The sequence below is a fragment of the Camelus bactrianus genome, chromosome 20, assembly GCF_048773025.1.
Source record: "Camelus bactrianus isolate YW-2024 breed Bactrian camel chromosome 20, ASM4877302v1, whole genome shotgun sequence".
NCBI classification, from domain to species: Eukaryota; Metazoa; Chordata; class Mammalia; order Artiodactyla; family Camelidae; genus Camelus; species Camelus bactrianus.
In genome coordinates, this window is record NC_133558.1 from 27,084,207 (window position 1) to 27,110,782 (window position 26,576).

The following is a 26,576-nucleotide window of genomic DNA, read 5'->3' on the forward strand; positions in this document are numbered from 1 at the left end:
TGAAGTAATTCCATGAGTAAAATTAGCCCTTTAGTTACCACCATTGATTTATAAGATACTGTAGAAGTAAAGATAGTGAAGATGTAATTTTTAGATTTTTGTTTTTATTTATGCAGGAAAACAGATGCATTTCTGTTAATCCACAACATACTCGTCCTCTTACTGTCTTGTGTTCACAGATCTGAGCAACAGATGGGCAACCACAAACGTGACCTTATTACACAAAAGTCAGGGACCCGGGAACTTGACAAAACAGCCCCGGGTAATACTCCCATGATACCCAGTGACCTGTCCTGGCAGACAACAGAAATGGAAGAGGCTAACAATTAAAGAAAAAGACTGACACTTAAACAGTCTTAATCTAAAGGCAGTAAATTAAAAAGCCATCCTGAGTTTGCTTCAGGCAGATATCAATGGAACTTTTCCTTACAAACTGAGATGACCCAAGTTTCTGCTCCGGAAAAAGACCACTCTACTGATAACATCCCTGATGATCGGCTTCATCGTAGAAGTATCTTCACCACGTTTCACGGAGATTTTAAAACCGTCAGCTTACATTCCTTGAAACGCGCTGTCCTGCCAACCTTCTGCTCGTCCCCTCCCCGGAAGCCAGCTCGAGGGGCCATGGCGCTGGGAAACAGGTGGGGCAGAGCCCGCGGCGGCTTTCGATTGACGCTGCTCCAAGCAAGCCCGCACTGATTGGCTGGTGGGAGGGACACATCAGGGCTGTCGTTGAGGATTGGCTGCTACGCGGAGGAACGCTGTTTCCGGTAGCTCGGCGCGCAGCCCCGTCGCCGCCATGGCGACCGGCGACCGGGTGGGGGCCCCGCCTCTGTGGCCCGTAGAGGCCCGGTTGGCGGCGCTGCTTCCTGACCTGCTGGTCTTCAGGAAGCCCCGGGGATCGGAACCCGAGCTCGCCACGGCCCAGGGCGTCCTTCTTGGCGTCCACGTGACGGGTGAGGGAGAGAGGAGGCCCGCTGCTCTCCTGACCTGCGGGAGGGGCAGCCGTTGGGCCTCAGCTCGTAGGGGCCGCTGCGGTTATGGGCCTGGCTCCGGAGCGAGCAAAGCAAGCGCGGTTTCACCGCATTTCCCGCCGCCTCCGCCGGAAACCGAGGGTCATTTTCAGAGCAAGAAGATAACCTGATGTAGCCCTGGAGTTCACTTCAGAGATGATGAAATTGAGGCTCAGAAAAGGGAATGGACTTTTTCGGGGCCATACGGCACGCTTTGAACCCAAGTGTTTTCCAATAAGCATTCTGCCTCGTCTAGTGATTTTATTTACTCAATTAATTCATTCTTTGAGTCCATAAGTATGTACCTGCCATTGTGCTAGGTGTTAAGAGACCTAGTAGCTACTAGGAGGGTCGTTCATTTAACAAATACTTAGGGAGTTTATGTCATGGATATGAAAATGAGTGATTCAGGTGCCTGTCCTCGAGGAGCTTACCGTATGAGTTCTCCATGAAGCTTTAATCCAATCTCCTTGTTACTGGTTTTTCTGCGCTTCATATCGGGGGAAATCCTTTCCCTTGGTCAGAGAGCCTTAAGAGGGTGTGACGGGAAAGCAGTAGCTGCATTCTGATGGAAAAGGCTCTTGTGGGTGAATCTTCATCTGCAGCTCCTGGAAATAAGGGAAGGCTGGCCCTCTGGACTCCTAGAGGCAGCAGCAACCAGCCTGGCCCTGAGTACTTGCTAAGTAACACCATATTAAAGAATAGAGAAATTACTCAAAAAAAGAAAAAGAAGAATTGTGAAATTACTCATGTTAAAGAGATCTGCTTTCTTTACACTATTCTAATGCATGGAGAGATTAAGGCCTAAAAGTTTGGGATTTGCAGCTAACAGTAATTTTTGCTTTGTTGGTCAGGGTTTACAGCATTAATGGACAGATTCAGCCTGAGCTGCAAGTCGGAACATGACATGGACAAACTGGCCCACATCTTCAGTTATTACATTAGTGACATCGTGGAGCGTGAGTGACCCTTGTAGGGGAACAAGGAAGTGTGGTGCTGGGCTTCTGAGGGTTTGTAACAGAAACAGGCCTGAGGTGCTTAAAACGGATACTGAAGGTCATTCCTTTAGTGTCAGTCATGTTTTATTTCTTCAGGTTGCCACTGACAAGCTAGATCTTTCCATATACCTGCCATTCTACCCAATCTCACATCCTATTGACTCAGTGTTCAGAAAGAGGGGGGGAAATGCTAATTTTAATTTTAACTCTGCATGTTTGTATTTTATTTTGAAATGAAGTATTCCTAAGGCCGTCTCTTTTAACAAAAATACAATGTGCTTCATGTGTGTATATCAGGTATAATTTACAACACACCTCATTTTTTTAAAATTTTATTTTATTGAGTTATAAGTCAGTTTACATTGTTGTGTCAAATCATACCTTCCCATTTGGTTACTGCATTTTGATCCTGTGGAGTAGGAGTGAGTGTTTTATTTTCTGCCATGTATTAAGCTTGTGTATATTTGTCTAATCTAGGAGAAAAACTTATTCGTGCAGTAAACTTGTTTTGAGTACCTACTATGACATACACCGTAATAAGTGCAGAAGGTACAGAAACCTACTTTTGAGGCGTTTTCAGTCTAGTTAGGTCTACCTAACAAATGATACTGGCTCTACACCCTTTAGTACTAATGTATGTACATTCCCTTCCTTTACTGACAGTGTCCCATAGTTATTCCATCATTCTGAGATTCACCAGAATAATTACCTTGTGGCCTCTCCTTAAGCCACATAAAGTGGCTATTTGACTAATCCCTTACCACTGAGGATTCTGCCTGAGGTCTTTCAATGGATGTCATCAAGTTTAGGTGAAAGGGGGAGATAGAAATTATGTATCATGTATGTATTATAACGGAGTTGCTGAGTACTAGAAATACATGGGAAAACAAGACACAGTACCTGCCCTCTTGTAGGTTCCAAGGAAGGAAGATAGTAAACAAGATAATTTCAGAGTATGTAGTCTACAAAGGAAATAAATAGGGTGTTGTGGGAAAAAAGAAAAGAATTGTAGGGTGAAAGAGCTTCTGTATTAGGGTGGTCATAGGAGACATCTCTGAGAAGGTGCTGTGTAAGCTAAGACATAACGGATGTGAGGAACGCTGTGTGTGGAGCTAAGGGTAGAGCGTTTCAGGCAGAAGAATGCCAAATAAAAAGGTTCTGAGGTGGAGAAGGCTTGGCGTGTTCTAGGAACTGAAAAGGCCAGTGTGGTTAGAGCATAGTTAGCAGGGAGAAGAGTGGCTTGAGGTGAGACTGGAGAGCATCAAGCTCCATAGACCATAGAAGTTTGGATTATTTATTTTTGTACGAAGGGAAACTGTTGAAAGACTCTAGCAGGGGAGTGATGTGATCTGATTTACATTTTTAAAGCTCATTTTAGCTGTCTCCTGGAGATAGAAACTATGTATCATGCATGTATTTATAATACCAGGAACTGCTGAGTACTAGAAGTACACAGGAAAATAAGACACGGTACCTGCCCTCATGGAGATTGTTTTATAGGGAACTGATGGAAGGTAGGTGGTAAAACGGGAAGCTGGAAGAGGCAATTGGAATAATTGTGGAGAGAAGTTAGAGATTTAGATGAGGTTAGTGGTTCTCTACCTTGGCAGCACGTTAGATAACCACTTAGGAGGCTGTTAAAACTCCTGATGTCTAGACTTCACCCCATATCAGTTAAATCAGAGTATCTTGGGGTAAGCCCAGGACTAAGGATTTTTCTTACAGACAATTTCAGTGTGCAGTAAAGGCTGAAACTATTAGTCTCAAGGTGTGGTAATGAAGGGAACTGTATGGAGATGAACTGACTTGAAATATATTTTGCAATTCAACAGACAGGATTTTCTAATGTATTGGATTTCCGTGGGAAATGGTGAGGAAAACAACTGTCAAGTTTTTTGGCTTTTGTAACCGAATTGATGGTGATGTCACATACCAAGATGGGAAAGACTAGGCTTTGAGGAAGAAAGTCAAGGGTTCTATTTTTAATATATTGAGTTTGAGTTGTTAGTAAGTCAGTCAAGTGAGGCAACGAAGTTAGTAGCTGTGATTGAGCTTAGAGAATAGATCTTTAGAGATGAAAAGTGAATTGATGGCATGAAGATTTTATTTAAAGTTAAGAACTGATTGAGTCCACATAGGGAGACTGTAAAGAACTCCAAGGGGAGATTATGATTATGATTAGGGAGAAAGAACCTACAACAGCAACTGTGAAGCAGTCAGTCAGGTAGGCTATTTGGTGTTCCTGAAGCCAAAAGGGCAATAGTGTCTCTAGAAGAAGAGTGCTGCCCTAGCTGGATTGAAAATAAAAGGTGTCAAATACAGTGATATCAGAAAAATACTAAATATAGCAAGATGAATGCTTTGGGTGGTTTTGATAATTTTAGTGAAGTGGTAGAGATGGAAGTCAGATTGGAATAAACTGAGAATTTTTTTTTTTTTTTTTTGGCTGGGAATATAGCAGAAAAATTGAGCTCATAGCTAGAGAAGGCAGAGTCAAGAATAGGTGGATTAATTTTGTTTTGTTTTGGTTTTTTTTTTTACAAAGATATTAATGGGAATGATGGCACAGGAAGAACACAAGGAAGGGAGTGAAGTTCTTGAGAGGGTGAGAGGGACAAGGATCCAGAGCACAAATAGGGGGATGGCTTTGAAGATACCAAGAGGGCTTTCCTTCTGTTTTTAGAGAAGTTGGGTATAAGAACAGACATATCTGAGGAGAAGCTAGGGGAAAGGAAGAGGGAGTCTGAACCTTGGAATGAACAAATTGACCAGAAAAGATACAAAGGGAAACTCAGAAGGCCATTCTTTTCATCATATGTGATTCTGCCATGATCCAGCATATCCGATTTTGATTCATTTTCCCCTCTTGATTTCAGATGTGCTCTGTTTTGGAGGGGATATCCTAAATATTACAGGTATTTCTCAGTTTTTCTGAATATTTAAAGCACCATGAAGTGAGGAAGACTGTATTTTAGGTGGAATTTGGCATGTTTGTTTATTCAGCATTGTTTGATTATTTTTCTAAGTCCTGGGCCCTGAGGAAACACAGATGAGGAAGACAGTCTCTGCCTCAAAGGGTCTCCCAGTCTAATGGAAAAGCCTTGTCCATGTTAAGCTCCCATGTATTTTACAGTTTGTTCAGATTGACAGAAAAATAAGTGCCTCTAAAGCATTCGTGAGAAAACTTATGAGAAGCTTGGTCATTAATAACAGAAGCTACATAGAGGAGAGGGAGAGGAGTCAAGAGTCTCCTATCTGGAGAACTCTTGCGATCATTTACAGCTGTGTGCCACAGAGCTGACCTGTCTTTTCATTTAAACTTAATGAAACCACTTAAAATCTTAAAATTCAACTTGAATGTAAACCTATATTTTGTGGGCCTCTTAGCTAGTACCCCGCCCCTTCTGTTAGGATACTGGTGGGGAAAGAATTACCAAAAATAGCTTTAAACCTTAGGAACATTTCAGCTTCTACTTAGTCATGTTTTTATATGCTCAATGGTTTTTGAGGATTAAGGCAGCATTTTAACCTAACATAATGTATAGGGCGAGAAACCTTGCGTGACACCTTGCATGATATCTTTTGCATTATTGAGGGTTCTGCCATGGCAAGTGAATTCAGATACTTGATCTCTGTCAGCCTGTCTTGTGTGTCTACAGGGAATGTGCTCCTTGCACTCTGGACAGTGGAACAGAATCAACTGAGTGACATCATTACCCTGGTGGCAAAATGCAGTCTGGAGATACAGGAGAAATTTGGGATCTACCACACCAGAGAAGGCCAGGACCTGCAGTTAAAGATAGGTAGTAGCTATTAAGAGTGATAAGTTGGGGGGTGGGGGTGGGCAGGAAAGATTAAAAATTTTAAAGATAAATGACAACCTGGAAAAAAAATATTTGCGACTCATATGTAGACAAAGGGTAAATTTTTCTATAGAAAGAACACCTAGAAATTAAGAAAAGACTAACATTCTAGGAGAAAACTGAGCAAAAGAATGAATAAATAGCGCATAAACAAAGAAGTCATCTCTTGTAATGTGTGAAAAACCGGTCAACTTAGTAATAAGAAAAATGCCAATTGAAAGTACATTGAGATCATTCCCTACCTACAAATATGGAAAAATTCAGATGCTGGACACACTGTTGGTGAGGCTGCGAGGAATAAGCCTTCTTACACAGTGTTGATGGGAGTCAGCAGTTGTATAACTTCTGTAGAGGGTGATCCAGTCATCTCTACCAAGATTACAAATGCATTCATTCTTCAGCCCAGCAATCCCACTTCTGAACATTTATCCTATGGGTATACCTGACTGTGCATTAAATATCATGTATATAAGATTATTTATTACAATACAGATTGTGATAAAAGGTTGAAAACAATATCTATAGTAGACTTGTTAAATAAACAATAATATGTTTATTCACTGAGATTCTCTGCAGCTTTAAAAAAAAAAAAATGTTCTGATATAACAGTATCTCCAAAACATAGATGAGAAAAAACAAGATGCAAAGCACTGTGTTTAGTATGCTACCTTTTATGCAAGTAGGAAAAATAATAATTTTTCTTCTTTATATTTGTATAAAGAAACACTGGAGAGATATATAAGAAACTAATAAAAGTCACCTATTAGGGGAAAATAGTGTAGATAGGTATATAGATGGAATCAAGACTTTTTAATGTATATTGTTTATGTAGTTTGGTTGTTGAGCTATGTCATTGTATTACATAATCAAAAATATAATACAATACTATAGGAAAAAAGCTGTACACTGAGGTGAATGTTTCACCAGTGGCAGAGTCAGGATTGGAGGGTTAGCTCTAGACACAAAACTCCAGCTATTCATTTGTATTTTGAGGACTAGTCAGTAGTGAAGAATCATATTCTGAGTTATATGGCATCTATCCTGTCCTACCGTCCTTTTTTAGTTCTTCTGATTTTTGTTTTATTGATAGATAATTCATATCTGTTACTGTACATAGACATATTTATACAATTTTGAAACCATCACCACAATCAAGATAATGAACATTCAGCACTCACTAAAGTTTCCTGTGCCCCTTTATAAACTCTCCCTCTCAGCCTTCCCCTCCCCATCCCCAAGCAACCACAGCTCTCCTTTCTGTCATTAGAGATTATTTTGCATTTTTAAAGAATGTTATATAAGTGGTATCATATAGTAGGTACTTTTTGGCTACTTTAATTCGGCATAATTTGAGATTCATCCATGTTGTAGTGTGTATCAGTAGTCCATTCCTTTTTATTGCTGAGTAGTGTTCTATTGCATATATATATATATATATAGTATAATTTATTTATTCACTTTTTGATCAGCAATTGGGTTCTCAGGTTTTGACTTGCAAATAAAGCTGTTATGAATATCCACGTACAAGTCTTTGTATGGACATATCCATATGTTTCTCTTGGGCAGATACCTAGACATGAAAGGCCTGGGTCATATAGTAGATGCATATTTAACTTTTAGAGAAATTGCTAATATTTCTTCCAAAGTGTTTGTACTATTTTACATTTCTACCAGCAGTGTATGAAGGTTCCAGTCTCACCATGACCTTGCCAACATTTATCATTGTCTGTCTGAAGAAATTTCTTTAAAATTTCTAATAATGTGGGTTTGCTGGAGATGTGTTAGTTCAGCTTTTCTGTGTCTGGAAAAAATTCACCTGTTTTTGAAAGATATCTCTACTAGGTATGGAATTCTAGATTGACAGGGGCTTCCCCCACCCCTTCTTATATTAAAGCTGTCGTTCTACTGACATCTAGCTTGTAATGTTTCCAACAAGAAATCCTTATTCTTGTTTCTTTGTATATAACGTCTCTCCCTTTTCCACCCTAGCTGTTTTCAAAATTTTTTTCTCTGTCACTAATTTTAGGCAATCTGATTATCATGTGTCTTGGTACAGTTTTCTTCATCTTTCTTATGCTTGGGACCTGTTGAGATTATTGGATCTATAGGTTTCTTGTTTTTGTAAAATTTAGAAAATGTTCTGCCATTATTTCTTCAAATAATTTTTTCTCTCTTCCTCCTCCTCTGTCTAGCTACACACATATTAGGCTGCTTGAAATTGTCCAACTCACTGATGCTGTGTTTATTGTTTTTTTGTCTTTTTTCTCCCTGTGTTTCATTTTTGGATGGTTTCTATCACTGTGTTTTCAAATTTACAGATGTTTTCTTTTGCAATGTCTAATTTGCCTTTGATCCAATCTAATATATTTTTCATCTCAAGCCTGATAGTCTTCATCCATATGAAGATACCATATCTTCCATGTCCCTACTTGTTCAGTCTTTTCTCTAGGTTCTTGAATATATAGAATATAGTTGTAGCTTTTTTAATGTCCTGATCTCCAAATTCTGTCATTTGTATTATTCTGCACTGGGCTTGACTGATTGATTTTTCTTCTAATTGTGAATCATATTTTCCCTTTTCTTTGCACACCTTGTAATTTTTGGTAGGTGCCAGACATTGTGAATTTAACCTTGTTGAGTGTTGAATTTTTAAATATTTCTATAAATATTCTTGAACTTAGTTCTGGGATGTAGTTGACTTGATACTTTCAGGTTTTACTTTCAAACTTTGTTGGAGGGGCCAGAGCAGTGTTTAGTCCAGAGCTAGTTTTGCCCTATTCCTGAGTCAAACCCCTTCCGGGTACTGTACCTAATGTCCTGTGAATTATTAAGTTTGATACTCTGGCTAGTGGGAATAGGAACTATACCCGGCCCTGTCTGATATTAAAGATTGTTCCCTCTAATCTTTTCAGGTGGTTCTTTCTGTAGCCTCAGGTTGTTTCCTCAGATTGATGCACTTACCTGTACTCAGCTAAAGACTGAGGGAGACCCAGTTCTCTGGAGTTCTCTCTCTCTACTCTCCAGTAGTCACAGTGCCCTACAAACTCTAACCACCTTAGCCCCTCAGATTCCTAGTTCTGTCTCCTCAACTCGGGAACCCCTCCGGGCTGCACCTGGGTTTCTTCTCTCCAAGCTGTGTACTGGAAACTCTCTAGGCAGTGAGCTGGGGTATCAGAGGGTTCACCTTGTTTGTTTCTCATCTCTCAAGCATACTGTCCTTAATTACTTGATGGCCAGTATCTTGAGAACTATTGTTTCTGTTGTTTCGTGTCTTTTTTTCCAGTTCCATGATTGTTCCAGGTGTTGTGGTAAATTTACTACCTGTTATTCCATCTTGGCTAAAAGTATATGTCTCTGCCATTCTTTTAAAACTACTTTTCGCTTGTTTTTAGTGTAGATTGGGTGAATGACTTACCTAAGGGCAGACTTCTCTTGGTTATAGGCATTTCTTTTCTGGCAAGCAAACCAGTTTTTCAGCCCTATTAGCAGTAAGAAATCCAGGGCAAGAAAAACAGGAGGCAGAATAAAAGCGTATGGCAGAGCCCATGTCTGGTAAAATAGCGATTGTCTACTGTCTCAGTGCTGCTTACACATGAGGAGGACTGGTGTGGTCAGCAGTTTCTGAGCATAACCATTTGGTCTCTGCCATCAGGACCTAGCTGTCCTTTAGAAGAACAATTTAGAAACAAAACTCTCAGACACCTAAGATCTCTTTTTTCTTCCCTCATACAACTCAGGCTTATTTGAATGTCTGTCTCTAGGTGTGTTTAAGACAGAGAAATCTGGAGCAAGGTATTACTTTTGAGATTGCGCTCACCTAATACTTCATGGCAATAACGAGATTGGCATGATGCATAAAACCATGTGAGGATTCCAGACCCCGCCCTTTGCAAAGTTTTCCAACTGAGTTTGGCTGTTCATCACGTGTCTCCTTTTTCCTGGATAGGTCTGTCTGCAGGACGGATTTCCCAGGTTATTGTTGGAGACGAGCAGCGACAGTACCTCTTGGTGATTGGGCGGGATGTGGACGGTGTCCAGTTAGCTCAGCGTTTGGCTCAGGCAAATGAGATTGTCTTGTCCTGGAACTGCTGGAAGCTCTGTGAGCAGTACATGTTTGAAGTGGAAATCATGAGGGAGGACGAAGCTGTGAAGGTAGGAGCCTGCTCACATCCACTGAACGTCCTGCAGAGGCCTTCCTACTACCCAGAGCAGTGCTCTGGTGGTGCTCACATATGGCCTGACCAAACCAACAAATGTTGGAACTCTATTTTAGAGGGAGGCAGGGAATATTCTCCCAGGAAGATAGATAAGGCAGAACAGTAAGGCTGGAAAGATAAGAGATAAACAAGGGAGATGGCATCCTCAGCCCCTCTGTTAAGGAACCAAAGGTAATCCAGTTGGTGGGTGGGCACAGAATTAAGCAGTTCCTTTCTGTAGTTAAGAGATATGCGGATCAGTGACCCATTTGATTTCGATGAGCATTTTGACAAGTGCCTGGATTACCTGCCACATTACCGGACAAGTGCTGGTAAGTTACTTGGCCCTTTGTATCCAATACCAAAATTTCAAAGGTTAATTTTTCACATGCATGGAGACATTTTGTTTGTTTTCCTTTTCTCAGACATTCTAAGAACAGCCCTGGAGTTGGATCCAGACTCTGCACTTGAGCAAACCCTGAGGAAGCACATAATGAAAAGCCTTCTGAAGAAGGTTATTTCGTAGTTCTTGAGTCATCGTGTAGACTGTGTGTTTGTGTAAAGAATGTACATTTATATGTGATGATCATTTGTACTGATCCAGTTCACCTCCTGCTGCCCATTTTAATACCAGCAGATTTTCTCATCTGCATCAGTTACTACAGTGACATGTCTTACAAGTTTAGATTTCTCAGTCCTAGAAAGCAGAAGCCATATTTGTTTATGTTTGTCCCTCTAGAAGCTGGTACACTGTAAACAGGTATAGAGTATATGCTTGGTAAATATGTGTTGATTACATGTATCTGAATCTATGTGAATCCCTTAGTGAGTGATTTAATGGCTAGGAGAATTGGACATACCAAACTAAGTCTTAGAAAGGAAATATAAAAGCATAGCAAATTTCATCAGTGAATTAGTTTTAAAGTCAAACAGTTTTAACTCCAAGTGTACTGGTTGGTCTATCTTCCATACCGCTTGAACCTGAATTTTAAGTTTTTTGTCTAACATCCATAAATTATTTTCTCATGTTCACCATGGAATATTGAATTTAAATGCCTAAGCATGATAGTGAAAGTTGAACATACAGACAAGGTAACTCACTGTGTCTTTGTAGATTGATGAAGGCCAGCCTATGGAGTATATATCTGAATTCCGTACCGTGACTACGGTTTTGGTCAGCCTAGAGCTCCACAAGACAGAATGGATGTTGCATTTGTGTCATCTTATCCAGGAGGCTGCCTTATACATCTCCACAGTGATAGAGAAAGGGGGTGGCCAGCTGAGCCGGATCTTTATGTTTGATAAAGTAAGTACAAAGGAATTTGACACATCAGCATTAAAGGTGAGTGAGGAATAATAGTCTTGTATCACCAGTTTATTTCTCACATAACACAGGCATAAGTCAGATCCCCAGCTGCTTATTTTGTAGCAAGCTATATTACATTAAAACTTCAACTAGGAATAGTTAAGGAAAGGGATGTTCTAGTTAATTTAATTTTCAAGGTAACTGAGGGTTACTCTCCATATCCTTTTTAAATCTATCGTTGTTGAAAAAAAATCCTTCTGAAGGCATAAAGAATGTTTTTATGGCTCTATTAGTAAAGTAAATGTAATCAAATCTTTCTCATATAATTTAGGAGCTTGAAAAAGAGCAGTATTGTAATATTTGACATTCTAGGTGAAGAAAATAGAAGCAGATAGAGTTAGCTTAAGTTGGACACTAAAAACTGAATTTTTGAAAAGTTCTTGACATCAGTTTTTCTCATGTGTTGAATTTTAGTTCTTTAAATAGTTAAATTAAGATTTTATTTCTTCTTCTTTTTAAAAAAATGTCTGTGTTGCTGTGGCCTAGCGTGCCCATTTCATGAATCTTATAGAATCCTACATTTCTAACAGAAAACCAGCTAGGAAGGAATCTGGAAGGAGTCTGGCTTCACTAAGGGAAATTGGTGCAGTGGACGCAAGCCGTATTTCTTCCCCTGATCAAGTTCTGTTTTCTTTCTCTGTCATCTATCTCAGGGCTGCATGTTCCTCTGTGTTTTCGGCCTTCCTGGGGATAAGAAGCCAGATGAGTGTGCACATGCCCTGGAGAGCTCCTTCAGCATCTTCAGCTTCTGCTGGGAGAATCTTGCTGAGACCAAGTGAGGAGGAAGGTGGGGCAGAGAGGAGCTTCTCAGGCCCAGGGGGCTCTTCAGCCAAGGAAGGAGGCAGTAGCAAGTAGCAGGGGTTGAGGGCATCTGGAATCTGCCCAAAGGGGAGAGAGGGAACATGCTGAGGGTAGTCAGAAAACAAAGTCTGTTAAGAATCACTGGATACAGAACTGTGTACCAGATACCCAGGGGAAATGAATGTAAGTTTCCATCCAGTGGGGTAGGAGAAGGGGAGGGACACAATATGCATAGCAAGATTCAAGAACATTGCAAAGGAACAAGCAGATGTGGAAATGAATATACAAATAATGTATCTGTGTGTGGAAGGAAGGCTGCCCGTCTGTGGGGAGGGGCGGCATGGGAACACAAATTGTGGGGCAGTAACCTAGATAGGAGGGACCACAGCTGGTTAATGCTCTCCTTCTTGGCTTTTGCTCTTGGTCTTTCCCAGTCCTACTGATTTTTCTGGAATTCACACTGAACTGACCTCCTGCTCCTTATCCACCCCACCCTCCCACCTACAAAAGCCTAGTCCTAATGAAGTATAGAAGATTTCCATTTTCCTTAGCGCAACTATGATAAGATTGGTTGGAATTTTTCAAGTGGCCTTTTTTTTTTTTCTCACTAGAAAGCTATGGGGAAAGTGAATAGATTTGAAAAAGTTATTTCTAATGTCAACACTAAGTCAGAGATTTGTTTGCTTGCCATACTTATTCAAGATGAATAAAAGCTGTGTCATACATTTACACAATGCTTTAACATTTATGGAATACTTTAGTATATGCTACTAGTGTGAATATTTGTATCCTTCTTTTACACGTGAGGAAACTAAGGCCACAGAAGAGAAGTTACTTGCGTATAGCAGAGCTGGTAACGAAACCCAGATCGTCTGTCCTCAAATCCTGTGTGGATATTCCCCCAAAGGGACAGCATATATTACTAAAGTGATACCATTATAAAAAAGATAAATAAATAAAATTAAGTGATACCATTATAGAGGCAGTGATACTGAAAAGGAACTTAGAGGTTTTCTGATCCATCTCCTTATTTTATAGGTAAAAAAGATGCTACAGTTGCTTCATAAATACTGAAACTCTTAGTCCAAAGCAGATATGTGATGGCACTTCTTTCAGGCTTGGTGAGATCTACAGATACTCTTACAACCTGCTTTCCAGTCTTATCTCCAGTATGAGTGTGCTGAGCCATTCCTTCCAGTGCTGCTCTAGTCTGCTTTCAAATTTTGCATTGACCTGTGGTCTTGGAGAGTCCTGCCCTTAGCCCTTACTCCTAAATGAGATAGCATTCAGGAGTAGAGGCTACCTTGCAGTGTCCTTAAGGATGCCTTTTATGGCTCTTAGGCTATAACGTGGTCCTTGCTGTCTTACTTAGTTTAGAATATTGTAGATATTAAAAGGGAGATAGGATCTTAGAGTTTATCTCATTTGGCCTCCCCAACTAAAGGAAACTAAGATTCAAAGGTTGTTATGTTGGTAAGCCAAATAGTTTGACAGTGTCAGAGCCTAAAAGCTAGTTTCCAGGTCAGTATTTTTTTTCCTTGAAGGTAATTACGAATTTAGTAATTTCTCTAAGTATGTTTGGTAGAACATTACTCCCTTAATAAATCCAATAAATTCATAGCCAAATATGTTTGAGAAGTGATGTGACTATATTTCCTTCTTGAAGGTTAACAGTATACATTAACATCAGCCTTACAGTAAAGAAATTTGTTGTATTTCATTTTATTCAACATTTCCCAAATTGACTTGATCACCAAACACCAAGACCTAGAGACACCCAGAAGAATGAATGTTCTCAAGAACATATTTTAGGAAATGCTGCACTAGCCAGATGCTGAAGCTTGCTTTCTTCAATGTAATTCAAGTGTAGAGATACACTCTCAGAGGTGCCTGTGTGGTGTCATAAGCAGTTACTATTGCTCATGCCTCTCTGCATCACATCAGCCTCACCTAGACCCCAAACCACACCCATGTCTCCTTTTTCAAGGACCCTGTTCACCTTGGGTCATCGTCTGAGTTCCTCTTTCTAGTCTAAGAAATACCTTCAGCTTTCAGCTCACTTACAAAAGAAAGATGATTCCCTATGTCTAATAATTGATCAAGCTTTTCTGGTTTGTGACTGTTTCTCCAGGATACTTTTGAAACCTGGGGAGTGCAGTCTCCAGATCTCATCATTACAGTTTTGCAGTACCAGAAATACTTTATGTATATGAATAAAGACTATATTCTTCATCAGTGAAGAACATTTTGTTTTATAAAGGAAGGAACATGGACTGACTGCCAGGAAGAGCAAGGGGGAATTATAAAGTAAAATAGAAAGAGATAAGAAATAACCAAGTGAAAAAAGAATTAATCTGTTTCATTATCGTAGTCTCACTAAAAGTTGAGTTTCTCACATGCATAAATTCATTCATAGAACATAACCACGAGACAGGCACTGTGCTAGCTGTGCTGGACGTTAAGAGAAATAAGACACTACCTCCTCAGCTAACTAACTTTAATACAATGAAATTTAAGTGTAGGGATAAAATGCTGTAGGAGCTACAACAAAGTGCTATGGGAAGAAATAGTTCTCCCCAGAGGTACCAGAGAAGTCTTGACTATAGAGATGATTTTTGAGCCAGATTGAGAAGGAAAGGAGTTCAGCAGGTGGAGAAAGTGGGAAAGGGCGTTTTAGACAAAGGAAGCATCATGAAACATAAGCAAATTTTTAGTCTTATTCTTGGTATGGCAGCAGAACCAGCTGCCTGCTTCTTGTCTTGAGTGTCTCCGATTCTCCCTGGGCAGTGAGCCCGGTAAGTGGATAGTGAGAGTCCTCGATTCTGTCCTTAGAGGACAACAGGAGAATTTTGATGGCCTGGGAGACAGCAATATCAGGATTGTTCCCCCCCTTCACACTCTCTGTGAACAAATGAAAAATTGTTTACTTGTAGATTTAAGTTGAAACTATTTCTGCCACATTAGTCTGGATTCTCATTCTGTCACTAATATTACCTTCTGCTGTATAACTCTGGGACAAAGTTAATTAACTCCTTCAGCTTTTTTTTTCTTTTGTCAAATGGGTTTAAAATGTTGCCCTTTATACTTCACATGTTTGTTGTTAATTAGTCCTCAGATGATCAGATGAGGTAATCAATTTGAGAGTACTTCAAAAAGCACATATAAAGTATCTAATTATAGATATAAGGTATTTTTCATCTTTTTACTAATAATAGCTCCTTAACTAAAATTCTTAGAGTAGAGGGACCATTTTGCTCCTTTTGACTATCTCCCTAATATTCAGTACTGTGTACCCATCATGTGATGCAGACTGACAGCAGCTTCTGGCCTTTTCCATTTTGAGCTCTAAACTAGACTTCTGGATCCAGAGAGTGGCACGTCTAGTGTCTGACTTAGAGGCTTCTGAGTGCATATTTACCCACTGTTGTTTTTCTGATCCCCAGGCTTGTTTCCATCAGTATCACAAATGGACCAGTATTCTGTGGCATGGTTGGGGCAATAGCAAGACACGAATATACAGGTAGAATAGGACATTGGACTGTTAGCTCTGTGACTTGTTAGAGGGGTGAAGGTGGAGGAGTTGGTTCAAAAATTCTGCATCCTTTTCTTTACTTCTCCCTGATACAGTTATTGGCCCGAAAGTGAGCCTTTTGGCAAGAATGATAACTGCTTATCCAGGTTTGGTGTCCTGTGATGAGGTAACATATCTAAGATCTATGCTACCTGCTTATAACTTCAAGAAGCTCCCAGAGAAAATGATGAAAAACATCTCCAACCCAGAGAAGATGTATGAATATCTTGGCCATAGAAGATGTATGTGAGTGTCATTATGTGATACTTCACTCCCATCTCTTTATAGTATCAGGGCATAGGAATAATCAGTGCTTGATTATATGAAAGTAGAAAGAAAGATGCTTCTAGTGCTGGCCTGCTAGAATAGGAAACATAAGAGGAGGGTTTCGTGTCTGAGAGCTTCAGGTTTTATGTGTCAGTGAGCTTCTTGCTGTCCAACAGGAAGAGGATCGCAGTAGCTCACTAATCTAGATGTTCTTTTTCCTTTGTGTACTTCACAACCTATTTACTTTCCTGAGCCTGGAGCAGTCAATGCTTTTTCTCCCCTCCCCCCACCAAAAACATTTTTTTTTTCACTTTTTTAAAAACTCTTTTGTACAGAACTCCGGACCTCTTTAGTTGTCTGAAATACTTGTTTATGAGGACAACTTGCCCTCTGTCTATTTAGAGATGTATTATCTATCCATCCCAATCTATTTTTAATTGTAATGTTTCCCTTTGTCCTTTTTTCCAGAATGTTTGGGAAGAGACATTTGGCCAGAGAGAGAAATCAAAATCACCCGTTGTTAGGTAAGTTTTCTTTTTTACCTTTAATCATATTTTTTTTCAGCTGTAGATGGTTACATATGATTTAAAAAACAAAATACGAGACTAAATGCTTCTAAACTTTTATTAAAAAATAGAGAGAAGCTTTATTAGTGAATTTGTTAATTTTGAAGTGGATTTTCCATTTCTTTTCCATGTTGAATGTTTAAATTTCAAGTTGGGTCCTATCACTTTGCCTGAGAAGTGCCAACATTTAGTAAGAATCTTTGTAAGTCAGAGTTAAGCTGTTGAGGTCTGATCTGCTTGTTGTTGATCATCTTTAGGGGGAAATTTCTCATTCTGAAATAGTAAAGATAGCACCGACACTGTTCCACCCATACTATATATCCCAATCTTTGTTTTATCTACTTCTATTCGTCCATTATTTTCATGTGGTGGTGACAGACTTTTAACACTAAATTGTTACAATGGAAATTTTTGCAATAAGCTAAGAAGATATGATAGTCTCCATGCCCATGTGCTGCCTAACTGTTCCAAATGTTATTACTTGGGCTTTGGAGCAAGCCCCCCAAGCCCAACACACATTTCTGTATCATGAAGGGTTGATTTTCTAGAAAGAGATGTGAAGGTTCATCAAAGAATGGGATTCTGTCAAAGATACTGGGGGAAAAGCCGTTCTGAGAGTCACCTTTATAAATTAATTCAAATAAATAAGTGTCTGCTAAAAACCACAGGTGTTAGGTGCTCCCTGTCTCTCTACAGACCGGGAGAAAGAACTAGAAGCCTTCCAAATGGCACAGCAGAGATGTTTGCACCTGAAGAAGGGACAAGCAGTTCTGTATGAAGGTGGAAAAGGCTATGGAAAAAGTCAGCTGTTGGCTGAAATAAACTTCCTGGCCCAGAAAGAAGGACACAGGTAAAGACTTGTGCTATGCACCTATTTGTTTTGGGGCTCCTTTGCCTCGTTGGTGAGACTCTTGTGTTGTTAGATTCAGAATCATTGGGCTGGTGGAGTGAGTAACCTCTCTGTGGATCAGGGGACTCCCAGTGACCACAGTAACATTCATCAGGGTGTTGCCACTGAAGCTGAAGGAAGCAGATTCCAAGCAGCGCTTCTATGCCATCCAGACCCTCATGGCTATCTTCTTTGAGATTGATACATGCCCAGCCTGTTACCGGCAAGAGTGCCTCTTCAAACAGCTCCATGGGATGGTGGAAGAACCGCTTCACTGTCTTTTTAATGACCTCTTCTTTGTGAAGGTAATGAAGGCAGTAGCTCTCTGAACTGGATTATTTGTATTTTTGGTGGATAGTTGGACCCAGGATTGTCTTCTAATCTAACACCTGTTGGCCATATGTATATGCATAGTCTAAGAACACATAGTTAGCAGTGGCAGGATCAAGATTTGAAAAGCCTTTGACACCAAAACCCAGGTTTTTTCCTTTTTTGAGAAGAGTGGATTCTAGGACTGACTCTCAGTCTTGCCAGCTGTATGTCTTGGCACAAATCACTTAGCCTCTCTGAGCCTCAGTTTTTTTTCACCTGTGAAATGATGATGATAGTACTTTATATGGGTTTTGCATGAATTTTGTAAAGGATGTAATATATAAGAGATTGCATTGTAAATGTGAAAGTGCTAAAATTTGTCCAGGTGATACTGACCAGTCGAGCATCTCCAGCAATTACATCCACGTGTTCTTGAGTCAGTTGCAGTGTTCTGTTTTTTAACCTTACCTTCCCTATCCCAGGCCATGGAGTATGTCACTTGAACTAGCATCTGAATCTCAAAAGCTTCCAGTGGTCTAGGATTTATGTGGTCTCCAGCAGCGAGTAGGCTAAGAATTCCTTGGTCCACAATTCCATTTATTCATCTTCCATCACTTCTCCTAATCTGCCCCAGCATGCAGGATGTTGTATTGAGTGAAAAATAGAAAAAATGAAAATTTGTCCAATCCTTCAGCATAGCACTTGCTTAAGCCAGGCCTTACCTGGGACTCTGGCCAAAGCAGTCAAGTAATAGGCTCACTTTGGCTCTCAGGTCCATGATAGCTCATGTGCCAGCCTGACACGGTGCTGGAGACATCCACTGCGATTCTTTCTCACAGGTGTCATGCATACGTTCATTATAGTATACTTGGAAGCATGGGGGTACTGGAGTTGTCCAAATTGACATTACTAAGTCTGACCTGTCACTTTACTCCTTAGTCATGATCCTTTAAAGATTTGCCAGAGTCTGGTATGGAAAGGAGCGCACTCTCTCTAACCACCAGTGGACTTTCAGTCTGCCCTCTGAACTGCATATGAATGTTGGATTAGTATTTGTAACCCTATGCCTAGTCCTGTGGAAAGCTATTCTCACTCAAAATAGAATCATTTTCTGTTCCCTTTTGAGAACCTGTATATTTTTATTAGATTGTCATTTTGAAAGATAATATCTGAATAATTTTCCCGGTCAGTTTCCCTTATCCTTCAGAGTTTCACACATGGATGACCTGGCCAGACAAAAGAAGGTTAAAGCATGTTTTTTTCAAGTGCTTCAGAAGGTGGGTACTTTTGCTACATGCCGTCAACTCTTAACATGTGCAGATAGTTTATGCTCATTTTAATCTATCTCCATCATACCTTGACTTAGGCATTTCTTCATTGTTTGTATCTATCTTTTTAAAAAATTTTGTATATATATATTTAGATTTTTTTAAATTTTATTAATTTTTTTGATGGGGAGGAGGTATTTTTTTAAAGTGTATATGAGTGGGCATGGTAACTGGTAGTTTTAGCAAGCACTCCTAGGTGATTCTCATATGCAGCCTGGTCTGGAAGCTGGTTTAAAATACTATGAATTCCCACAGTTTGAAGCTTTTGCCAAAATGAAATATTTGAAAGCTTCATATTTGATTTGGAGAATATTTTGATGCTCATTTCATGTTTCAGTTAGAGTATATTCTTGTTCAAAGAAACTCAGTAGATTTCTTTAGGAATTAGATATACAGGCTATATTTTATATTTATGAAGTAAAATATTACCTGGACTTAGGATACATTTTACTCTGAAAATCCCAGCCTATGTTGACATTTTACTTAAAATTATTGATGGGAAATTTATGGTAGATTTGAAAATAAAGTGACTTCATTTCTAATCAGAGGTTGTCATTGTTTCCTTGCTGTTATTTCCAGGCAGTGAGGGAAACACCACTGATTTTCCTCATTGACGAGGCCCAGTATATGGATGCAGCTTCCTGGGAGTTTTTGGGAACATTGCTCTCCAGTGTGCCCATCATCATGGTGATGACATTGACCCCCACCTTCACCCTGTGTGGCTGGGCCCAGCACTTCCTGCAGAGCCCTCAGGCCATCCTTGTACCCATTTCGAAGTTGGCAGAGACCTCACTGCTGAGAATGGCATGTTGGGAACTGGGGGTGGTGAGCATCCCCCAAGAGCTACAGATGTGAGTGGCTAGGACCAGCTGGGCACTTCATTAAGGGAGGAGCTGGTGCCATAATATAAGTGAGAAGGCTCAGGTCTCACCAAAGTTGAGGGATAGAATGACGTTAGCAACCATGGTGAGGCCCAAAACTAGATTTAAAGGTAGACAGTCTCCTAGTACCCAGTAAAGGACTATCTCCCCAGGCCGTTCATCCAGGTTTTCACAGGTCTGTTGGGACCTGGATGACTTGCTTTACATGTCCATTATGTGTGGTCAGGCCAGTTTTTGTCAGGCCCTTTAGCAAGGGGATGTTAGTTCCTTTTAACATCAATAGAAGGAAGATAGGTGAGAGAAAAGTTACTGCCAAAATACATTTCAAAACCAATCAGAAACTTTTTTTAACATTTTTATGGCGAGGCTTCCTTCTGTTAGTGTATATCATCAAGAACTGACTTTAACAACAGAAGAAATATTCCTCAGTATGAAATACCCTTATGCTTGGCTTTCTTCAAGTGGACATCTTTAGTCAGTGGACATCTTTAATCCCCTACTTACCTCTCTACAGCTACCTTCTCCGCAGGTGCTTTGGAAACCCCTTTTACTGTGAGGTCTTATGCCAGGACCTTCTCTCTAAGAACATATTGCTCTTTCATGACCTCCAAAAGGAGGAGGAGGAGACTAGCAAGTGGGAGACCCTCTCAGGTAAGCTGAGTACCCCAGGGTTCTGCCCTGGTCCTGCTGCTGGAGTTCATTCTTGACCATGGCATCACCTGGCCCTTATGAAGCATGTGTCTATTCCCTACCGGCATCATAAGCAAGGTTAGGCCTTCCTGGCTAAGTGTACTATACAGATAATATGTAGTTATGTTGAAAACACTAAATCCCTGCCTCAGGTAAAGTAATTGAGTCAATCTACTTTAGTTCCTTTTTGAGCAGCCCAGGAGGTGAAGATAGGAAAATAGGATTTATAAACATCAGAGTCCACTAGAAAGGATTGATAAACTTGAGAGTCCAATAGAGAATTGCACGTTACTGATGAGAAGGGTGACGTGATAATCTGAATGAGGAATGGAAGAAGGGAGGAGGAAAGAGAGAGAAGTATGTGTAAAATCCAGAAAGGCATCCTGGAGCTGTGAGGTAGCAGAATCAAGGGCTATTGGAAGGTAAACAGGAAGGGTGAGAATGTTGGATACCATGTGGTACAGAAAATGTTCATTTCTAAGAGAAAATTAGAGAACCGGGAGGATGGGTGGGTAAACTACTTTAAATCTTATAGCTCCTTTCATCTTAATCCTTTTAGTTTCTTGACTAAATTCTTGTATTTTTGTATCTTTAAAACCACAGTCACTAAGCATGGCATTTTCCTCAGTCGTAGTCTTCTTTTCCTACAGCCAATGCCATGAAATCCACAATGTATAGTATTTCTCCTGCCAGCTCTGAAGACCAGGACCTTTATGTATGTACAGTCAAGGATGATGTAAACTTGGATACAGTGCTTCTCCCACCATTATTAAAAGGCAGGTCCCCTAAAAACCTCAAGTAAACCAATTACAGATATCATTGCACTTAGTAATTTGGTGGTTGATTGAGTATAGGTCTCTCATTATCATGCTAGCTTTATTTCTTTAAAAAAGAAACCTGCCTTCCAGAAATAAATTTTGGCACTACCAGAAGAGCTCTTAAACACTTGTAATGCTATCTGAGTAATGTTTTACTTAAGTAAGCCCACTGTTCTCTTTGAGGCTGACTGATTATCTGGAAAAGTTTTCTAGTTATTTAATAAAAATTATGTCCTGAGTTTCCCTTTGTGCATATTCCTGTGCTGGAGGAGACAGTGAACAAGGGAGACAATGTTACTGAAGTTTAAGAAAATCCATGGTGGTAGTGAGGAGACAGTGTTACGCACATAGCAGGAATTTCATAAAAAGAGTACAAAGAAAGTTTATAATGAATGATGAGATAAAGAGTAAAGAAGCCATCAGAATTGGGTATATATAATTAGAGAGGATCTTCTTCTTAGAGACAAGGAGGTTTTGGGTTTTTTTTTTCCTTAATATTCTATTCAGGTATTTGGTGGGCAGGGTACTTTGCTAACCTTCTTGAGGAAAATTATGATGAATAAGTAGGCCTTCAAGTCAAATATGTTCTTGCTGAGAATATAGGATATGCATATGAAACAGCAGTACAGAACACCTTGGTAATTAAGAGCCAGGACTCTGGGGTCAGAAAAACCTGGGTACCTTTGGCTCCTCCACTTACTGGCTGTGAAACCTTAGATAAGCTTAGATCTAAGTCTTAGTCTTCTCATCATTCAGATGGGGTTAATGATAGTTCCTACCTCATGGGGTTGGTTGAGGATGAAATCAAATAAATCATGGTGCATAATATACATTCAATGAATGTTAGCTATTATAAGCTATTCACTCTGGTGGTTTTAGGTCCATCTGGACAGTTATATACCTACAGCCGTGATAGGCCACACTTAGCATTGGCTTTACTAACTTAGAAGCATGCAGGTCAGGAAACAGCACTCTAGCAGAACAGCAGCAAGTGGTTTTCTTCAGTGGGAATCCCCACAGCAGTTTCCACTGCTATCTCTGGAGCCTCAAGGAATAGCTTAGATGTGATGGAATGAGGTCACTCATCCCTCCTGGATGAGTGCTTGGATGCCCCATTTCCCAGCTAGGAACTGGCATCTCTTATAATAGCCATCTAGGCATAACCTCCAGGCCCTGCCAGGAGTGTGACCTGTCACAAGAATTACTATACCCAGGGAAGCCCAAAACTGTGGCTTACCACCAGGTATTTGTACCTTTTTCACAGTTCTCCTAGTCCAAATTCAATTTCCTATGAGGGATCACTCTTAGCATAAGCAATGTTACCTGGTAACTCAGCTGGCATTCTAATTTTATCAGGGTCCTGGGAAAATAGCTAGAAAGTTAATCCACATGGAAAGAAAAAGCTAAAATGAATGGTTCAGTCAGCAAAGCCTTGGTCTAAATGAAAGGCCAAAGCTAAATTGTGAAAGGCCATATAAGTTATAAGAGTATTTAAGAAGGGTGCTGGCATGATTATATTTGTACATGAGGCGTATAATCCAACCACTAGTTAGTGTGTCTTAGGGCTAAGAATGAGAGGAACTTGGAGATGTTCAAAACAGAGTAGTATGGTGATCCAGGTGAAAATGACTGCTTATAGTAAAATTGTTCGGGAAGAATCATATTCAAGAATATTTAGAAAGATAATGAGCAGGTGACTGGTGGTTGTGAGGGAGAGGAAAAAGTTTAGAATTAATCCAAGATTTTGGGCTTGGTGGCTTACTGGTCAGAATATGGAGAGATTTAGTAAAATACTTTAGTTAATTCAGATCTTTACAGTTACTTGAATTCTGGGACCTGGAAGCCAACCTCAGTGTTTAGTTGAAAGTAGGAGGAAAATGGGAAGAATTGTTAGTACAGGATTCAGAGCACAACTTCAGGTCTACCAACAAAAGGTTTTGGTGACCATGAGGAGTACAGTTTCAGTGTTTTGGTGAAAACCTGATTGTTGGTTGAATAATAAATGGGGAATGGGGACAAAAGAGGACATGGAGATAAGGCTCTTTCAAGAGATTTGGCTGAGTGAAAAAGGAGTGGGCAAAAAGCAAGCCTTTTTTTTAAATGAACACAATGTATTATTAGCACAGTATATTCTGTTTGTAGAAAGCTTATTCACTACTTTTTTTTTTTCCTTCAGAAATAGCAGTGAACCAACTGGATCAATTGAACCCAGAGGAGCAGTTGCTGGTTAAGTGTGCAGCAGTCATCGGTCACTCCTTCCACATAGATCTACTGCAGCACCTCCTGCCTGGCTGGAGTGAAAGTAAGCTACTTCAGGTGCTAAGGGCTCTTGTGGACATACATGTGCTCTGCTGGTGCAGCAAGAGCCAAGAGCTTCCTGCTGAGCCAATATTAGTGCCTTCCTCTATCGAGATTATTGAACAAACCAAAGAGAAGAGAAAGCCAGGTGAGGAAGAGCTATTTATTCCCTTGTTCTCAGGCCCAAATAGAGAGCTTTGGGTGAGGGTATCTGTGTTCAGAAAGAGCATCCGTATCATAGATCACAGGCCCACTCTCTTAAAGCTTATGTCTAAGAAATTGGGAAAAGTGCTTATTTTAATCATGGAGGAGCCATGGTTATAGTAAATGAATGGCCTGTGTTTTTTAGAGTTGTCTTAATTTCAAGAATTCTAGTTCCTTGTTAATCCCATGTGTTAAGTATTTGTGTTTTGATTTTTGGTTCACAAAATATTGCCATAGTCTTTTATTGGCTTTTTGGGATAAATAAAAAGAAATAAAGATGAACTATTTCTAATTTTAGAAGGTTATAAGGAAGTTAAACACATGTGACACTGAAACAGACATCAATAACGCAAAATATATGTTAAATAGCTGCAATCTCAAATTCCCCACCTGAAAGAATAAAATTGTGGCATAAGCTACTCAGAACACATATAACCCACAGATAATTTCCCTTTGACTTTGAAATATGTTTGGGCCTTATATTTGGGCAGAGCCTTTCTGATTATTTGATATTTACGATACTTTTTAGTAAAAAAAAGCTCAACTTAGAAGAAACAACTAAGAAATCTATTCAGTGTAGTTCTGTACCACTGATCATTTCTTCCCTCTTGTACTTTATATTAAATATGATCAGTGTCACTCTCAGATTGGTATAAAATTTTTTATGCAAAGAAAGCAGTAATACGAAGTAAGAATTAGAAATAAAATTTTCTTATAAACTAGCAGCATGTGCTTGGGAATTTGCTACCTGGTAGCATAAAAGGACTTTAAGTGAGACTCTCACTTAGATTTTCCTGTATTTCAGATACTGCCTCTCCTCTCAGGCTACGGGAGGGACTATCCCTGCTTCAAACCGAGGACCTAGAATTTGGAGTGCCTCTTCTGCGGGAAGCAGCTTGGGAGCTGTGGCCCAAGGCACAACAGGTAGCCCTGCACCTTGAATGTGCCTGCTTTCTTCAAGATTTGGCCTGCCGCTGTGGGAGCTGTCAGGGGGGTGACTTTGTCCCCTTCCACCGTTTTGCCATCTGTTCTGCTAAGAGTTCCAGTGGGACCTCCCGATTCTGTAGCTACAGAGATACTGGCTCAATACTAACACGAGTGATCACAGACAAATTGCAGCTGCCTTCTCCCCAAGGTAAATCCAGGGGGCAGACAGGGGACGTGTGGGCAGCACTTCTTATTCATGTACTTGGAGCTCTTCATCCAAAAGGTGAAATCAGATTAAGGGAGAAAAATAAGTGAAAGAGCCATTTATCCCTGAAATACCAGAAATAAGAAAAATGTAATCTCAAAGGTAAAAGGAACTGTAGAGATCATACTTGTTTCGGCTGGCAATCTTGGGCAAGTTATTTAACCTCAATTAATTGAGGAAAATAATAATACCAATTTCACAGGATTGTCGTGAGGATTAAATGAGTTAAAATATATAAAGTGCTTTGAATAGTGCCAAGCACATGGTTAGTGCTCAGTACATTTTTGTTACTGTTTTTATAATTATTCAGCTCAGTACACGTACATGGAGTCCTTGTGTGTATCAGATGCTGTGTTAAGAATACAAAATAAAATTATCAGTTTTTTGGGGGTGATGCAGACATATAAATAAAGAATTCCAATATGGTATGGTAAGGGTGATGAAAATAGACTATGCAGGGATTGGGTACATCGAGAAAGGGCCATTAGCCCAGCCTGAGAAAGGAGTAAGATAGGACTCTCCCCTGAAGGAGATGATGCCAGAAGTGAGATTTGAAAGATAAGTAAGAGCTAGCTACTTAAAGAAGATTCGTTAGTGGATAGATATTCTCCCAAATCTGTAATCCTTCTACCACGTCCCAGGTAAGAGTTCTTCCTCTTTGTTTTAACATTTTCAGTTAGCTTACGTTGTAGGACAGTCCATTTCATTGTCAGTAGCTGTCAGAAAGCTGCTTTCATCCAGGTGAAATCTACCATCTTGCAACTTTTTCATGCATTTTTTCAGAGTTGTACCTTCTTTCATATTTGAAGACAGCTATCAAGACCCAGCGAAATTGTCTCTTTTTCTACTTTGTTAGAAGAAGAGTTGGTGTTGGTGTTGGCAGGGGAGAGGGATATGGGAGAGATGATAAATTGGTGGTGGTAAAAGACCAAAATGAAGGTGTTGACCTATGATCCTAATACCTCATCTGGCTGTAACATTCTTAATGACTCTATGAAGGTGGACCAGTGACTTGGAGAAATTGGTCACTGGCTGATGAGCTCTGTGGGCATTTGCACTTTTGTACTTTCTGAGGGAAAAGAGGAAAGCAACAGTGAATGTCCTGGTTGGTGTTATGAAGAAATCGCATTATCATTCATATTTCCTATATGACCTTTTGTTTTTGAGAGGTCACTATCAGCTTTAGATTAGACAGCCTAGTCAATCTGGGTGTGAGAGGCTTAAGACATTTCCAGCACAGCTGAACCCTGAGGAGGCTTCCCAGACCCAGGGCCTCTGTGCATGGCCATGCAAAACAGGTACTGCCTACACCTGGAGGGTTCT

At 40.0% G+C, this 26,576-nt stretch overlaps 1 protein-coding gene across 12 annotated transcripts in view; it reads left to right on the forward strand.

Annotated features, from left to right (window-relative positions):
* Window positions 1-144: 144 nt before the first annotated feature.
* LOC105083904 (adenylate cyclase type 10) overlaps window positions 145-26,576 on the forward strand; it is a 37,326-nt gene continuing 10,894 nt past the window's right edge. For 3 of the 12 annotated variants that reach the window (XM_074348674.1, XM_074348673.1, XM_074348675.1), the window contains exons 1-20: window positions 146-956; window positions 1,868-1,972; window positions 4,888-4,926; window positions 5,671-5,814; window positions 9,821-10,026; window positions 10,312-10,402; window positions 10,496-10,584; window positions 11,185-11,376; window positions 12,090-12,211; window positions 15,681-15,757; window positions 15,865-16,054; window positions 16,544-16,599; window positions 17,338-17,491; window positions 17,613-17,835; window positions 19,033-19,119; window positions 19,750-20,021; window positions 20,566-20,702; window positions 21,392-21,517; window positions 23,736-24,005; window positions 24,867-25,196. In XM_074348674.1, the coding sequence (XP_074204775.1) occupies window positions 800-956; window positions 1,868-1,972; window positions 4,888-4,926; window positions 5,671-5,814; window positions 9,821-10,026; window positions 10,312-10,402; window positions 10,496-10,584; window positions 11,185-11,376; window positions 12,090-12,211; window positions 15,681-15,757; window positions 15,865-16,054; window positions 16,544-16,599; window positions 17,338-17,491; window positions 17,613-17,835; window positions 19,033-19,119; window positions 19,750-20,021; window positions 20,566-20,702; window positions 21,392-21,517; window positions 23,736-24,005; window positions 24,867-25,196 (3,067 nt within the window). In that variant the 5' untranslated portion in view covers window positions 146-799. Of the gene's footprint in view, window positions 957-1,867; window positions 1,973-4,887; window positions 4,927-5,670; window positions 5,815-9,820; window positions 10,027-10,311; window positions 10,403-10,495; window positions 10,585-11,184; window positions 11,377-12,089; window positions 12,212-15,680; window positions 15,758-15,864; window positions 16,055-16,543; window positions 16,600-17,337; window positions 17,492-17,612; window positions 17,836-19,032; window positions 19,120-19,749; window positions 20,022-20,565; window positions 20,703-21,391; window positions 21,518-23,735; window positions 24,006-24,866; window positions 25,197-26,576 lie in introns of all 12 variants that reach the window. The other 9 variants (XR_012501135.1, XM_074348672.1, XM_074348670.1 and 6 more) reach the window with 8 other exon arrangements.